Source organism: Notamacropus eugenii, chromosome 3, assembly GCF_028372415.1.
Source record: "Notamacropus eugenii isolate mMacEug1 chromosome 3, mMacEug1.pri_v2, whole genome shotgun sequence".
Classification (NCBI taxonomy): domain Eukaryota; kingdom Metazoa; phylum Chordata; class Mammalia; order Diprotodontia; family Macropodidae; genus Notamacropus; species Notamacropus eugenii.
Window position 1 is genome coordinate 86,795,123 of NC_092874.1, and position 16,241 is coordinate 86,811,363.

General features: G+C 37.7%; 1 protein-coding gene across 1 annotated transcript in view; it reads left to right on the forward strand.

Annotated features, from left to right (window-relative positions):
• Positions 1 to 16,241, forward strand: part of PTPRN2 (protein tyrosine phosphatase receptor type N2) — a 1,540,415-nt gene that overhangs the window by 1,388,722 nt on the left and 135,452 nt on the right. The window contains exon 14 of the mRNA XM_072652081.1: positions 6,355 to 6,549. Within this exon, the coding sequence (XP_072508182.1) occupies positions 6,355 to 6,549 (195 nt within the window). The remainder of the gene's footprint in view (positions 1 to 6,354; positions 6,550 to 16,241) is intronic.

The window sequence follows — 16,241 nt, forward strand, 5'->3', positions numbered from 1 at the left end:
AGCAATTCCCATGTAATGGGGAATAATGTCGTAAACTTCAAATTACATTTTAAATAAATGTTTATGCCCAACCCATCCATTAGATCATAGCCTAAAGGGTCAGCCGGATCATGCCTTCATTTATCACTGTGTGTGCTGCAATTGCTTTTTTTTTTAAGGTATAGATGATACTTTTAGAATGAGGAATGACAAATCCATGCAGGCTGTATACAAAGAGAGTGCCATGATGAGATAGTAGGCAATACTCTTGCAGCATTACAGGGGGAAAAAAGAGGCTTCTATTCAGAAAACATCTCTCCTGCCAGAGAGGAACGGGGATTTGGTCAGTGATTGGGTGTTCACATCTGGATAAAATGCTATCAAAATGTACTCACAGAATTATAAAGCTTGAAAGGACTTTGAGAGACCATTAAGTCTATCTCCTTGACCCTGGCAAGACCACTGGCAACTAAACATTCCAGAGGTCTCCAATTCTTATCTCTAATCCCTGAAACACCAGCTGTGCTGTGATGGAAAAAAAAAGAAACACCATGTTTTGGGAATCCAAAGATGTGGCTTTGTGTTCTGGCTCTACTACATAATAGTCATGTGACACTGAGCAAGTCAATTTCTCTCTCTGAGTCTTAGTTTCTTCATTTGCAAAATGGCATCAGACAATACTACTTGTACCCTACCTATCAATCTCTCAGGGTTGTTGTTAAGATCAAATGTAATAATGGATGAGTTATAAAACATAGCATAAGTGTTACTTACTATTTATCATGTTCTATCCTCTTTTATTTTGAAATAAAGATCCTTGAAGTTCAGAGAAATGGACCACTAGCTATTAGTCATATTAAAAACAACTTTAGTCACTGTAAATTAGAAACTCATTGCTTTGAAAACTTCTGAAGAGGAGTATGTAATGTTATTTCTTAGAAGCTTTGGGGGCATACAAATATGCAACCTCCTTGTTGTTTTCAATGCTACCTCTTTATTTGACATGTGATTCTCCCTATGACTGCAAAATGTCCTCTGGGTATGGAAATGAGAAAAAATGGGAATTGGGGAGGCAGGGTATGAAACTTCAGTTTCATATGTAGCAGAACAGACACCGGAGGTTCCCAGGGAGGAGTTACAGATGTGTGCACCTGGAAAGTACATAGTGCTAAGAGATGTGTATTTAGTGCTTGGCAGAAATATATGTGAATGAATGATCAGGTCAGGACAATACACCACAGCTCATTGATTTTAATCCCCGTAGGTAGTGGCACTTGTATGTCTAAGTCCCTGCTGGGATATTTTGAACCAACTAAATCTAGAGTAAGATCTAACTCTTAGACAGTTAAAGGGCTAAAATGTTGAAGTATGCATTACTAAAGGTGGAAGTGAGAGACATAAAAAGCTTTTGCTATGTTTTGGACCTAAAAGTATATACATGATATCTGCAGTAAATGCCATTATTCTGACAAGTAATCTTAAAAAGAATCTAAGAGTATTTTCTTGGATTCTTTAGCTGATCTCATCTTCACTGTCTTTTGCAGTGTAATAGATAGATATTGACTTGAGGTCAATAAGAGCTGGATTTGATTTCCATCTTAGATAAGCTAAGTTATTTAAGCTTTTTTTTTTAGTCTCAGTTTCCTCATCTTTAAAATGGAGATAATAATGATAACTACCACACCACATTGTTGTCATAAGGATCAAAAGAGATAATATATGTAAAGAGCTTTTCAAAGCTCATGTAGGAGGTACTACTTGGGCTGAACTTTGAAAGGAGGTAGGAATTCCAAGAGACAGAAGGAGGGAGAGAGAACCTTCAGGTAATGGGGACAACCTAAGCAAGACAGATGCAGGAGGTGAAATATTTTGTATAGGGAATCACAGATAGGCTAATCTGACTGGAACATAGAGTGCTTGAGGGGAAAGGATTTGAAATTAGTCTGAAAAGGGTAGATTGGAGCTAGATTATAGAGCACTTTACATGCCCTTTAAATGTCAGATTAAGATATGGAGTTTGTCGTCTTGCCCAACATACTAATAAGAGGCGTGGGAACCTTAATCTCATGACTTCTGATTCGGAATTCTTTCTAAATGGTAGTCATGGTAGAATGTTGTAATGGTAGAAGAGCCCAGGTCAATTGTCCAGTCAAGCATACTGGAGCAAGATTAACTTTCAGTATCTGCAGAGAAGTGTGCATTAAAGCCCTGCAACTCTTTGACTGATGACTGGAAAGCAACTCCAAGGGTTAGACCACTCTGAGCTGAAGGAATCCTCATTGGAACTGAAATGAGAATCCTCTAAGGTCTAAAGACCTCTAAATGGTGAGAGATTCTTCAAGCCATAATCAAAGGCAGGTTATACAGGTCATCCATATTAAAAGGATTTTGAATCTTAAATATCCCCCTTCATCTGATATGCAGAAAACAGCATTAGCAGGGTGGTTTTCATATATGAAGGATGATACAAATACATAACACATATACATATATACTTTCATATGTGTGTATGTATATACACATACATACATATATACTTCAAGGATAGCCCTATTCCCCAGAAAGAAATTCATAAAGGCATTGAAGTCTTTCTCTAACAAAATACCCTTAACAATGTGTCACTAGTTCCTTGTAAGTTTTAAGGGATTTACCAACCATGCTTTTCTCTCCAGTACTTCTGATTTTGAAACCCTACTGATTCCAGCTCATAGCTGCTATTCCCCACTACCTAATTTCTGATTAATGAAGCAAGTGTTAGATGTAATGGGCAGATGCTTTTTGTAGCCAGTTGATATTTTCCTCTCATGTTTTCTTTTCCTCTTCCTTCTTTCCCTCCCTTTTTCATTCCTTCCTTTCTTCTCTCCCTCCTTCCTTTTTTCCTTTTCTTCATCCTACCCTCCTTACTTTTTTCTCTCCTCCTCCCTCCTTCCTTCTTTACCCCATTCCTTCCCTTTCTTCTTCCTTTCTACACTCCTTTTTTCTCTCCTTCCCTTCCTCCTACTTTCCCCCCTTTCCTCCCTCCTTCCTTGCCTCCCTACTTCATTCCTTCCCTACTTCCTTTCTTCTCTCCATCTTTCCTTCCCTTTCTTTTTTCCTTCCTTCTTTCTTTTTCCTCTCCTTTCCTTCCTCCTTCTTTCTTTTTGTCTCTTCCTTCTTCCTCTCTTCCATTCCCACCCCCTTCCTCACTATGATATAATAGAAAGAATCAAAATTATAGAATCATATATTTAGAGGTAGAAGGGGCCTTGTTTTACTGATGAGCAAACTGGTAGTCTAGATCCTCTAATTCCAAATAAAGACATCTTTACTATTCAGAGACTTGCTACTCTAGTAACTAACTTTACTACTAGTTTGCTGTATGACCTTGGTCAAGTCATTTTAGCCTTTGGACAGTTTCTTCATCTGTAAAATGAGAGGTTATATTACATGGTCTCTGCGATTCTCTGATCCTGAAATTTAAAAGGAAATGATATCTGCATGAGTAATATAGTTGTTTTTCAGTCTTTTATTCAGTCACATCTGATTCTTTGTGACCCCATTTGGGATTTTCTTGGCAAAGATACTGGAGTGGTTTGCCATTTCCTTCTCCAGCTCATTTTATAGATGAGAAAACATCTATAAAAACAGGGTTAAGTGACTTGCCCAAGGTCACACAGCTAGTAAATGTCTGAGGCCAGATTTGAACTTAGGAAGATGAATCTTCTTAAGTTCAGGCCAGGTGCTCGATCCACTATTGTACCTAGCTCTGTTGCAATTCTCCTACATCATCTTCAGATTCACAAGATAGATATTGCCTAAAAATTTGATTTTTAAAAAATTGATAAAATTCAAGAAACTCAGCCCCTTTCCCCTTATAGCAGCTCTTTAAAAAAAAAAAATATGTCCTGTGATTTCTTACCTGCTTCCGTGGCCACTTTTCTTTATTTTCTGATGACGATAATAAGCACTTAGTGCATTTCTAGATTGGATGTATGCAACTGCAGCATCATAGACCCCTTTACTTGAGCTCCCTCCACCCCCACCCCATTCACATAGCCTTCCTTGTGATCTAAAATAAATGAGGTGATATACTTGGGCAGGTTGCTACTGTCATTCAGTTCTACCTTATTAAAATTATCAACCAGTTTTGTCAGATTCAGGGAGAACTTGTACATGTCAAATTGGAAATAAAGTCATCATCTCTAAATGATCTGGAAGGCAATAAGCACTTGAAAATATATGGGTAAAATGAAAGTGCTAGGCAGTCATAGCTTGGGCTCCATCTGATTTTTCTCTTTCTTCTGCCCTTTTATTAAAGATCTTTTCCCTCACAGTGAGATTTTCTTTTCTTTTTTTAAAGTTCACCTATTTCCATCTTTTATCCTCCTACTCCCCTGAGCCCACAATAATCTCTACTACCACCAGTTGCTTTAACTGGAGGACTCAGAATTCATGTAGGATCCAAGCAACAGAAGGAGAGAGGCCCATTCTCAAAGAACCTGGGTAAAGAAGTGCTTACTTAATGAACAAGAGGAGAAGGGAAATTCAGCAGCATATGGGTATCTCACACAGAGAGCTGTGGCTAAAGAGATGATTTCTCTAAAGTGTCAGCTGGCATTACAAAGGTCTTTAATGGCAGGGAGAGGAAGAAGGGAAACGTGGAAGTGTTTTGTGATCTGTGGCTGTTGCCTTGGGGTGCTGAGACATCTTTTGATAGATGTCTCAGGTCAGATTAAGGTTGGTGGTATGACCTCCCCTTGGATGCCAGGATCCATGGCCACTAAGATTAGAAAGGAAAAGGGGAGCATGGATAAATCAGTTCTTGAAACAGTTTCCTTTTGAATGAATGCATTTTGAAATAATCTTTTCAAATTATTTTTTTTTTTAGTTTGCCTTCATTTTATGCTTTACTTTGCTGATCATTGGGTTATGACTGTTTTCACAGGGCAAAAGAAGAGCCCTTATCCTATCTTCATAACAGCACCCATAGCTAGGCATGGGTCTACATGAGGTCTACAAAGTGCTTTACAAATATTAATTCATTTCCCCCTCACAACTAGATACTATTATTTTCTCCATTTTGCAGATGAGAAAGCTGAGGCAGAGGAGGATTACTTGCCCAGGGGCATGCATAGCAAATGTCTAAGGCAGAATTTTGAACTTAGGTCTTCTTCTTGATTCTAAATAGAACACTCTAGCCACTGAGTCATTTTGAGTACTTGAGACGTGATTGTTTGTTAGCCAGAGGCTTTCCAAAACCTCTCTAAAAGACAAGTAATCAGCTGCTAATATGTCCAAAAGATGTATACTGATTAGTCATACTGTGTTACAGAGACACTTTGGGATCATTTGTGGATATAAGATCCGTATCGAGCATGGTTGAAGTGAAAAGACCCCGTCCCTCTAATCCAAGTAGTGAGTGGCAGAGCCAGTTAAACTCGGAACTTCTGACATTTCCACTCCTGTGCTGTCATGTTTCTTCATCGGTAAAATTACCAGGTTTACTAGGGGATCACTAAGGTCCCCCCAGCTCTAAATCTAGGCTCCCATGTAACTGGGGATCTATCAGGCAATTAGATTGAGATTTTTAAAACCTCACTGACTGTTTGCTTAGACATTTCACCATTGTCTCGTACAGTTACTATTCAGTTTTTTCTTTGTGGTGCCAATGAAATGCTCCTATTTGTCACTGTTTTAGGGGAGAGTTTGTGGTTCATTTTGCCCTTTATCTTTCCTTTTTTTAGTCTATCATGCATCTCTTTTTTGTTTTGGGGTTTAGGGCCATATAAAATGTTTTCCTTTTTGTTCACTATGTCCAATCTTTTATATTGTTATTTTAATGAGAAAAAGTGCATAGCATCTATTGCTCTGTTGTATAGTTACTGAGAACATTATCAGTCTAATTAGCTTTTCTTTTCTTGCTGAATTGGAAGGATCCAGGGTAGCATGGTGCAGTAATTGATTCTCATATCCAGTACATACATACATATATATACACATATCTACACAGACATATGTGTATATATACATATATGTATACATATGTATGTATAAAATATATTTAGAATTCTATGATAGATATACTGAGTGTTGTTTGGTTTTCATAAAATGACAGCTAGACTTCCTCACTTTTCTCCATAATTTAGATGAATTTATTATGCTTTCTGTTCTTCCGCCCCCCCAATAGATATCTGATAATTACCTGGACTTAATCATTAGATAGCAGATAACCCATCTTAACCTTTGAGGTCTCAGAATTATGGGTAGATGAGAGGAGAAGCCAAGCAGAACTAGGAAGATATCTTGCTCCTTTCCCTGACACAATAACAGACTTTCCCCCTTGGTGGTTGCCATCCATCCCAGATTAACCCTCTCTCCTCTCTTCTTATGTTCTAGGAGCTATGCCGTCAGCGCATGGCTGTCAGGACATCTGATCGTCCAGAGCCACTGCATACTTCCCGTATCAATAGTGTTTCATCACAGTTCAGTGATGGACCCATTCCTAGTCCTTCTGCTCGGAGCAGCATTTCTTCCTGGTCTGAAGAACCTGTCCAATCCAACATGGACATCTCCACCGGTCACATGATCTTGGTAAGGATGCTGTTCTGTTATATTCATTGACTGTGAGTCTTTGGAAAGGCTTTGAGTCAGTCTTTCCACTGTGGAAAGGATAATAATAAGAGCTAACATTTATATAGCACTCTTTATGTGCTAGGCTCTGTGCTAAGTGCTTTATAATTAGCATCTCATTAGGTCACAACAACCCTGCAAGGGTTGGTGCTAGGATTATCTCCATTTTACAGATGAGGAAACTGAGGCAAGTAGAAGTTAGGTAGCTTGCCAAAAGTTGCATAGCTGGTAGGCCAAATTTGCACTCAGGTCTTCCTAACTCCAGACTGGGAAGAAATTATAATTTTGTAAAATAAAGTGATTTGGGGAGGCAGGAGGGAGACAGGTGAAGGAAGAGAATATTTCAGTTCATCTCCATATGTGTTTCCACTTTAATGCCTCTCAAACTGCCCCAACAGCATTTTTGTGTTTTAATAAGAAGAGTTGGCCAGATTGATGATCCGATGAGAACAGCCTATGAAAAGTCTCATTGTCGGGGGTCTATAGTCCTCCTTACTTAAGTGAATATGAATATGTATTTACAATAGAGATACTTTCCCCTTCTTTGGCACAGAGAATTCAGGTCCCTCATACTTAATGACATGTAAGTTTATTTTATTGGTTATTTTGTTTTTAACCCTGATAACACATTAGAACCTACTTTGTGTGATGCCTTTTTTTTTAAGCTCTCTGACTAATAAGAAGTAGTTGTTTTCTTCATCTTCAATTTTCAACTCACTAAGAATCATTTGGGTAAATGAATGTCAGTCATAGGCTTCTCATAATTAAAAGTGAAACTGGGGAGAGTTGTGGAGTTTTAAGGCCCTCCTTCTTTGTGTTAATACTTTCCAGAATGCGATTAGTACAAAACATTGTCTATCGTGATAAAAGTTCAGCTTGTCTTTCTCAGAGACACGTCTTTGCTGATTTCTGTCTTTCCAAGATGACTTTCATTATTGAGACAGCCAAATAAAAAATACCTGTGGATTGTTGCTTGATGTATAATTAATTTCTAATTTTATTAAGAGAGCTACTCATAATTCAGCATATCTCCTTGGCAGTCTCTGGTATATAAGAAAGTAATATATTCCTGAATTTTCCAGCCAGTGGAAGTTTTCTCATTTGTTGATTTTTAAAGTATAGTACAAAGCCATCTCATTAAAGTTCTTTTTCATGGCAGAGACTTCCTCTTTCTTAGATTGTCAAGGGGACAGAGAACTTTATTTTACTGTTTTATTGATCTGTCCTCTTACCTAGAGAGGTGAAAGAAGGGTTTTCCATTATATAAGTTAATTTCTAAAATCTCTAAATAAGTCTTATAAAGTTAACGTGTATTTTTATATATTTTAGAAAGATTCCTTAGCACTGTAATGGATAACAAAAGAACAATTTAGACTGATTGAAAAGAATCTTGGCCAAATGAGGGGCTACATTTTCCCCCAAGTGAAGCTCTGTTGTTCTTCAGTTGTTTTCAACTCTTCATGATCCCATTTGAGGTTTCCTTGGCAGAGATACTGGAGTGATTTGCCATTACCTTCTCCAGCTTACGTTACAGGTGAGGAAACTGAGGTAAACAGGGTTAAGTGACTTGCCTAGGGTCACACAGCTAGTAAGTGTCTGAGACCAGATTTGAACTCAGAGAGGTGAGTCTTCCTAACTCCAGGCCCAGCACTCTATCTGCTGTGCCAACTAGTTGCCCAAGAAAAACTGCGTGGGAACTAGAACAATATCAGTCATAACAGCTTCCTCAACCCTGATGTGTGTCACATTCTGCCATGAATAGCAACTGTGGTAGTAGTACACCGACTCAGGGTAGTTTTCTACAAGGTATATCACTCCATCTGACATCAAGATTGTGTCAACATGCACAGAAACGAAATGACTCTGGACATTTTCTAGCTATAAGTTGTAAGAAAATTGATGAATCACTTACATAAAAGCACAGTTGGAAATGAGCTGAAAAATCCATAGCTATTTGTTGGACTTTGAGTTACTCTGTTCTGTGAAAGTCAGAATGAATCTGATTCCAGAGATTGGTCACTAGATCATCACCTAACGTTTATATAGTACTATAAGGTGTTCAAAACACTTTATACATATTCTCTCATTTGATCCTCACAATAACCCTAGGAGGTAAGTGTTAATATCCCTTACAAATGAGCAATCTGAGGCAGAAAGAGGTTAAGTGACTTGCCCAGGACCATAGAATTAGTATCTGAGGCAAAATTCAAACTCGAGTCTTCCAACACCCTAGCCTCTATGATATCTATATAAAACCTATCCTGACTCTCTGATTTCTTGTACTTCCACATCCACCAAGCTTCCCACTTCACAGAAGAATATATGTACCCTTCCCAGCCAAAGAAAGACCCCAGAGGTTCCAGGATACTTCACAAAAAAACAGCATTTCCCAGTTGGAAGAGACCTTAGTGGCCACCTAGTCCAATGCATAGCTTCAAAAGAGTTCCTTCTATAAAGTGCCCAACAAATGCTCAGCCAAAACTTGCTTAAAGACTTCAAGTAAAGGGAACTCACTACCTCCTGGGGCAACCTATTCCACTCTGAGATGGCTCTAATTGGTAGTCAGTTTTACCATATATCAAGCTTAAGATGGCCTCTTAGTAACTCTTTTGAATATTCACCTGTTCATCCTCATTCTTACCAAACAGAACCAAACTAATCCTTCTCCCATGTAACAAACTTTAAAATGTTTGAAGACAGTTGTAATGTCCTGCCTTCAATCTCTTCTCCAGGCTAAACATTCTCCAGTTCCTTTATTTTCATTTCCTATGGTAGAAACTGTCTTTTGTGAGAGTGGGTGTTCAATACGTAACCTTCCACAATATGTTAGGTGCATGTGGCAAGATTGCTAACTTTTAGTTAGGATTCATTTCCATGTTGAATCAGGGACTATAGTCAGGATTAGATTTAGTTTTCTTTCTGCACCCCAGCCCTTAAATCTGGACTTGCCATTTTTCAGGAAAAAAAAGGAACTCCCAGTGTGGAAACTTCTTTCCACTGGTTGAGTTCAGCAAATCTTGGAGAATTGCCTGATACACAAAGAGGTTATATGACTTGCCCCATGATCAAACAGCTAGTATTTGTCCAATGCAAGATTTGAACCTACATCCTCCTGACACCAAGGATAGCCTCCTTCCCTTCATGCCCCACTGCCAGTTTCATTTTTTAATGAGACTCAGTTTTTGAGTCTCTTTCTCTAGTACATTGTTTTTCTGTTTGGTAGACCCATGGTATAGGACCCTTTGTAGAATAAACTTCTGTCTCCAATGGCAATACTCCTTCTCTTATGGAAATGATGGGATTGTTCTACAAATGTACCTCAAGTTTGATGTCTTTGAAGCTTCTGTTAATTCCTTTTTTCTAGCCCAAAGGACTCAAGTCCTAATTTTTTTCCTAATTTTTTATATGCCACACTCTAGGTAGAATCCTTTTTCTTTTTGTCACTTAGGATTTGATTGGGCATCTAGAAAAAATGATAGTATCCAATTTTATGTTCTGCATATTTCTGAGCACTAATTTCATTTTTAACAACTTATTATCTAGCATTTCTACAGCATTTTATGGAGTGCTTCCCATTAATTTTTATTAGCTAATTTTTACAAGATCTCCCTGAAAGTGGACATTTTAAGGTTGAAGATATTTTTGACCTAAACATGTATATGGAATTTTATGTATAAAAGATTGGCCAATACAGTAAATAAGAAATATTAAAACCTTTCATCAAATAAATTGTCTGGATATATAATTTCACATTTGGCTCTAAATTCATGCTGTTGACAATTTTAACAATAGAGGACACTTATTTAGCACTTTAAGGTTGCAAATGCCTTTACATATACTATCTCAATTTGGTGCAGTCCTACAAAGTAGATACCATTACCCCAGTTTTGCAGGTAGTAAAACTGAATTTCAAAAAAGGTAAGCAAGCCAGTCATATGAGACTTATTAATTAAGAAATATGCTGGAGTTACTTGGAAGGCATTTTAGTATTATAGGATGTATAGGTGGAAAGGCCTTTAGAGATCACTTCAGTTAGGGCTTCTTCATCTTTTCGTATTTGGACCCCCTTTGGTTATTTGGTATGGAGCCTATGGACCCCTCAGAATAATGTTCTTAAATTCATAAAATATATAGAATTACAAAGAAAACCAATTGTATTGAAATATAGTCATTAATTTTTCAAGAATTTATGGATTCCAGGTTAAGAATCTCTGATCTAGACCAAACCTCTCATTTTTAGTTGAAAGGGAGGCCAATAAAGGTCAACAGTACCGAGAGCATCATAGCTACAGTTTACTTAGCACCTACTATATGCCAGGCAGAGTGCTAAGTGCTTTACAAATATTATTTTACTTGACCTTCACAATGATCGTGGAATAGTAATAATAGTGATCATGATGATGGCTAATATTTATATAGCACATACTATGTTGCCAGCCACTTTACAATTATTATCTCATCTGATCCTTACAACAAACCTGGAAGGAAGGAGCTATGATTATCCTTATTTTATAATTGAGGAAACTAAGGCAAGCAGGGGTTTTGACTTGCCCAGAATCACTCTGCTAATAAGTATCTGAGATCAGATTTGAACTCAGGTCTTCCTGATTCCAGGCCCAGGGGTCTATCCACCGAGCCACCTAGCCAGGTGGCATTATTATCCCCATTTTACAGTTGTAGAAACTGGAGCAAACAGAGGTTAAGTAACCTGCTAAGAGTCACACAACTAGTAAATGTCTAGATGGTAACTCAAGTCTTCTTGACTACAGGCTCAAAGTCATGTGACTTCTTCAAGTTTACATAGACAATAAGTAGCAAAGGCAGGATTTAAACTCAGGTCCCTTCCAAACTCAACTTCCTTTTCATTTCCCTACACTACTGTGTTTTTTGTTCTTGTTGACACAGATCGTTGGAATGGATTCATGCTTCAGTACATCAGACAGTCCATGATTTTAGTCAGTGAAGGTGTTTCTTTCAACAATGCAAGTCTTGGTAGACTGCCTTTAAGAATTAGTGTGACCAAAACATCCATGACTCTGCAGCCAGTCTAGTGATGGTGGCATCTCCTTCAGCTGGTCTGTGGATAGCACAGCCTAGATACCAGCATCCCCTCACTGGACCTGAAGTCTTTCCAGCTTGTTTCTGATCTCTTCAAGCCTCCACTCCACTGGCTTTGTCAATGGGAATCTTAGGTATCCTCCATGCCATGATGGGGCATTAGAGGAAGTTGCTTAGACGTGAGTGAAATTGGGACATCTTCACTAGCAAATGATAGCTATTTTGTAAAAGAGATTCTTAACTTTTTTGTGTTATGGACCTCTTGCAGTTAGGTGAAAACTATAAATCTTTTCTCTAAATAATGTTTTTAAATGAATAGAATTAGGAAAAAATATATTGAAATATAGTTATCAACATATCAAAAGCCAAGATTGTAGACATCAAATTAAGAACACCTCTTTATAGAGAAATATAGACAGTGATGGAAAATAGTTCCTACAACAAATGATGAAATCAAAATTTACTCAACAAAGCTCTGAGGCAGTGAGATAGGTATCATCTGGGAAATGGTGGACAAGATAACTTGGTTTAAAAGAAATGATCAGAGAAGGAAAACACATTGGGGGAAGGGGTAATCAGAATGCACGCTGTTTTGGGGTGGGCAGAGGGGAGAGATGAGGAGAAAATTTGGAACTCAATCTTGTGGAAGTGAATGTTGAAAACTAAAAATTAATTTAAAAATTTTAAAAGAAAAGGAAAACAGACAACTTTTGGAGAATCAATCAATCAGTAATTTATTTATTTATTGAGCAGCTACTATATACCAGGCTACATACATTGAAGGTCTCTCCACTGGGGGAAAAAAGCCCTAATCAGTATACTTACTCACAAGTAAATGCTGTCTTGTCCTTCAGGCTAGGTCATATTGATCATATTTAGAGCTATACTATATTCACAGATGAATTCACCCTCCCATTCCCCACAAGAGCAAGGAAATAAATAAAGTCAAAGTACTTAAACACAATTAGGTCTTAATTGATCTACTCATTATTGCTTTTAGGATTGTGTAAATGAATTAATTTCTGGATTCCAGTTGGGGCAGGAGGCTAGATAGTGCAAATTATCCTACCCCAGTTTTAAGATTCTGTAAAATATCGTTTTGCTCATAGAGGTGTGACTAGGTGTGTTGGTCCCATTCCACACTCTGTACAGCTCTCTTTCTCTCCAGTGCCAAGAAGATAAAAGGGAGCCTTGTAAAGGCAGCATAAGGACTACGGAGTGGTAACAGGGAGGAAGGAAAGCATGTTTACTCTGTTTGTAGACATCACCCAGTTGATGACTGAGAGTTGGCCATATTTTCAAGGATACCCTTGGAATTTTAAATGCTCTTAATAAGTGAAAGAAATGGTAAGAGACCAGTAAAATAAAATGTAATAGGAACCAAGTGCAAAGCAGAACTCAGAAGGAAACACATCATTAATACTGTTACTTTATGTAATAGGCACATTCCTTGAAAAGTCACAGGGACAATAAGTTTTTGTAATTATAAATCATTTAAAATGTGCTAAGGAGCTCAGTCTATAAAAGAATCCTATGGTGAATTCTAATGTAAATGAAATAATCACCCTCTGATTGATTAGCTGGGTAGGTCTGTACTTTTCCATCAGGTCTGCTAGAAATCAGGGAACATTGACACCAATTCAAGAGTGGCTGGCATTGTGTGAATTTGGAAAGAAAGGATCTAGGTGTTCCTGAGGGCCACTGGTTGAATATGAGTCAGCTATTTGACTAAAAGGAGGAAAAGTATCCTACTTATACCCTCGAGTGAACATGATCCTTAGATGTATCAACATTTAGAAACCATTAGGTACCCTTTAGGTTCCATTATGTTCAAAATAAGATAGAATACAGAGTCTGGGAAATTCACCAACTGGGCAAGGTTTTTCTTACAGAGTATTATGGAGAAGGGTGGATTATCAATTTGGAAAACCAGTGGCTTAACAAAGCAATAATACTAATTAGAAACCTGGAAGGTAAATTAGTAAACTCTTATGCAGATTAAAAGTCATTCATTTGAATTCTGTCATTCTTTTGATTCCATTACTCAAATATATGAAGCTATAGTACTGTAAATAATGATTAAGTGATGTTCTCTCTTCTACCAAGGATGGGATAAAATAAAACAAGTTTAAAACTAAAACATAAAGGATTTCAGTGACTGCTCTATGATAACATGGTGCACTCTTTCCATTTTTGCCAGGGTTCATGCAAGTTGATCCCTTAGAGCTCCCCCAAACCCCAATTAGATGTTAAGTAGCACATAGAGATTCAATACTTTGTTTTTTTGTTAAGTAACTGCTCCCTCTGTTTTATTAGCATCATATATGACCAGTTGACTTCAGGATTCTTTGATTCTTTGACCTGTGACTCATTTCAGGGGCTGACTTTCTTGCTGGTTATTTTCAATTTCTTTGATCAAATGTTTCTGTAGTACCTACTGTGAGGAAAGAACTGCATGCCCTTGTATTTTCTACCTACCTCTTGGATGGGTTGCTTCATCATTTAACTTCAACTAAGTCGATTCTTAGTTTATGAGAATGTTTCTATACAATATGTTTGAATAGGAGAATAATGCTACCAACTCACCAGTTATTTCTCTGGCAAAGGACAGAAACTTATGGTGATCTCCTTGTGCACCCATACCTACCTTTCCCTGGTGCTGAATGGCAGACACTTAAGAGATACCTGGTCATGGGCTAAGCATAGTCACTATTTCCATATAAAGCTAATTCATCTACCCAGGGAACGAAGTCAGGACTTTATCATTATCATGTTGTGTGTCACCTACTAAGCTGACCATATAACCAGGCCTAGGCAACTAAACTAACAAACCATATTTTTTATTGAGATTATATTTGTAAAGCACTTAGAAGAATGCCTGGCACATAGTAGGCACTTAATAAATGATTATTTCCTTCCTTTTCTGCCTCTGATTGAATGTATGGGACTTGTTCATAAAGCAACAAGATTATACTGGATGGTGTTTCAGGTTTTATATTTATACTAATGTGTTCTGTAAGGCAGGCTTGGGGCAATACGTTTTTCCACTGATGTTATTGATCAACTTTTGAGTTGTAGGAGTGCTGTCTGACATTTAAGCCAAAGGGCTAGGGGGAGACCCTGTTTAAATTAGCATAAATCTTTTATCCCAAGCCCATCTAGATTGCAGTGCATGGATCTGACCTGTCTTGCACTTTTTGATAGATTAGTTGCTTCTGATTCTTTTTTCACCTCTTTCTAGTTGACTGGGTTACTCAAATAAATTGGCAGGAATTTGAAACTTTCAGGAGTTAAGAATCTCTTGAGACCCTCTAAGATCTGCCTTCAGGTCTAGTGAAACCACAGCAGACCTTCAGATGAAGAGGCAAATATAACGAAAAAATAGAAGAGGATTTGGTAATAGAATGGCACAGTTGTGATTAGAGAAATGTATAGCTAACTTTGGTGACCATATGAGTTTTTACTGGGTTATCAGCTTTAAGTTTAGGTTATCAGTTGTCTCAGAGGAGGAGGTTGGGAATCCCCAAAAGGTAAATTTGGGTCAGACTCCCAAGAAAGTATTTGATTTTATTGGACTCTTTAACAGGGAAGACAAGTGACCCAAAATGACCTGTATATTAGAGACCATTCTATCCTTTTGGGTTAATTCAGACCTGGAGTACATATCCCAAGATATTTTCAAAATGGAATGGATATTAGAAAAACTTTCTGGCCCAGACCCACAATCTTGGAACCATCTCAGTGATTCTAGAATCAACCCCAGAGTCTGGAGATGATGTAGGAAAATCCTTATAGCCAAGATATGTGCCAAATTGACAAAAATGCCCAGAATTTGGAGCTTCAATGGTACACACTGATGAACACTAAAGTGCCCTACTACAAAGGGAACTAAGTAGCATACCTTATTGAAGATTAACTGTTAAAAAAGGCTCCATATACTGAAGAAGTCATGACTAAGAACCATGAAACCTAAGTTTTAGTTCTGGTGGTACCAGACTAATTAGATATGTTCCCTTGGGCAAGTCACCATAACCTGTCTATCCTAATATTGTCTAATATAAAAATGAAAATTGAACAATAAGATCCATAAAGTTCCCTTTGGGCTCTAATATTCTCATTCTTTATACAAACAAAATTACTTCTCATTTTTCACATTTTGCTCTTCTTTAAATTGAGTCGAAGGGTAAAGGGAGGAGTAGAGTAGGTTCACCAATCCAAGTTCAAAGGAGCCTTTAAAAGTCATTCTTGCTTAAGTACACAAGTCCGACAACTTCTACAGACTATTGAGTGCAATTTTTGAGCATTTAAACAGCATGTATCACACTCTTCATCAAGCATTTATTGAGCATGGCACTATAACAAGGATAATGTGGTCATTCCTACATTGCTTAAATGCCACAGACCAGCAAAGCATTAGATTGCAAATAAAAAATCTGCCCCTCTGATTGAGCAGCACTGCTATTGATTACATCAGGTTAAGTTGTCTCAGGAGAGCAGAGAAAAAGCACTTCAGAAAAGTCATGTCATCGAATTACCCCAGAGCAGTGATGGGAGGTAACAAGTTGGAAGGCAAGCCAAGCAACCATCTCCTTTTT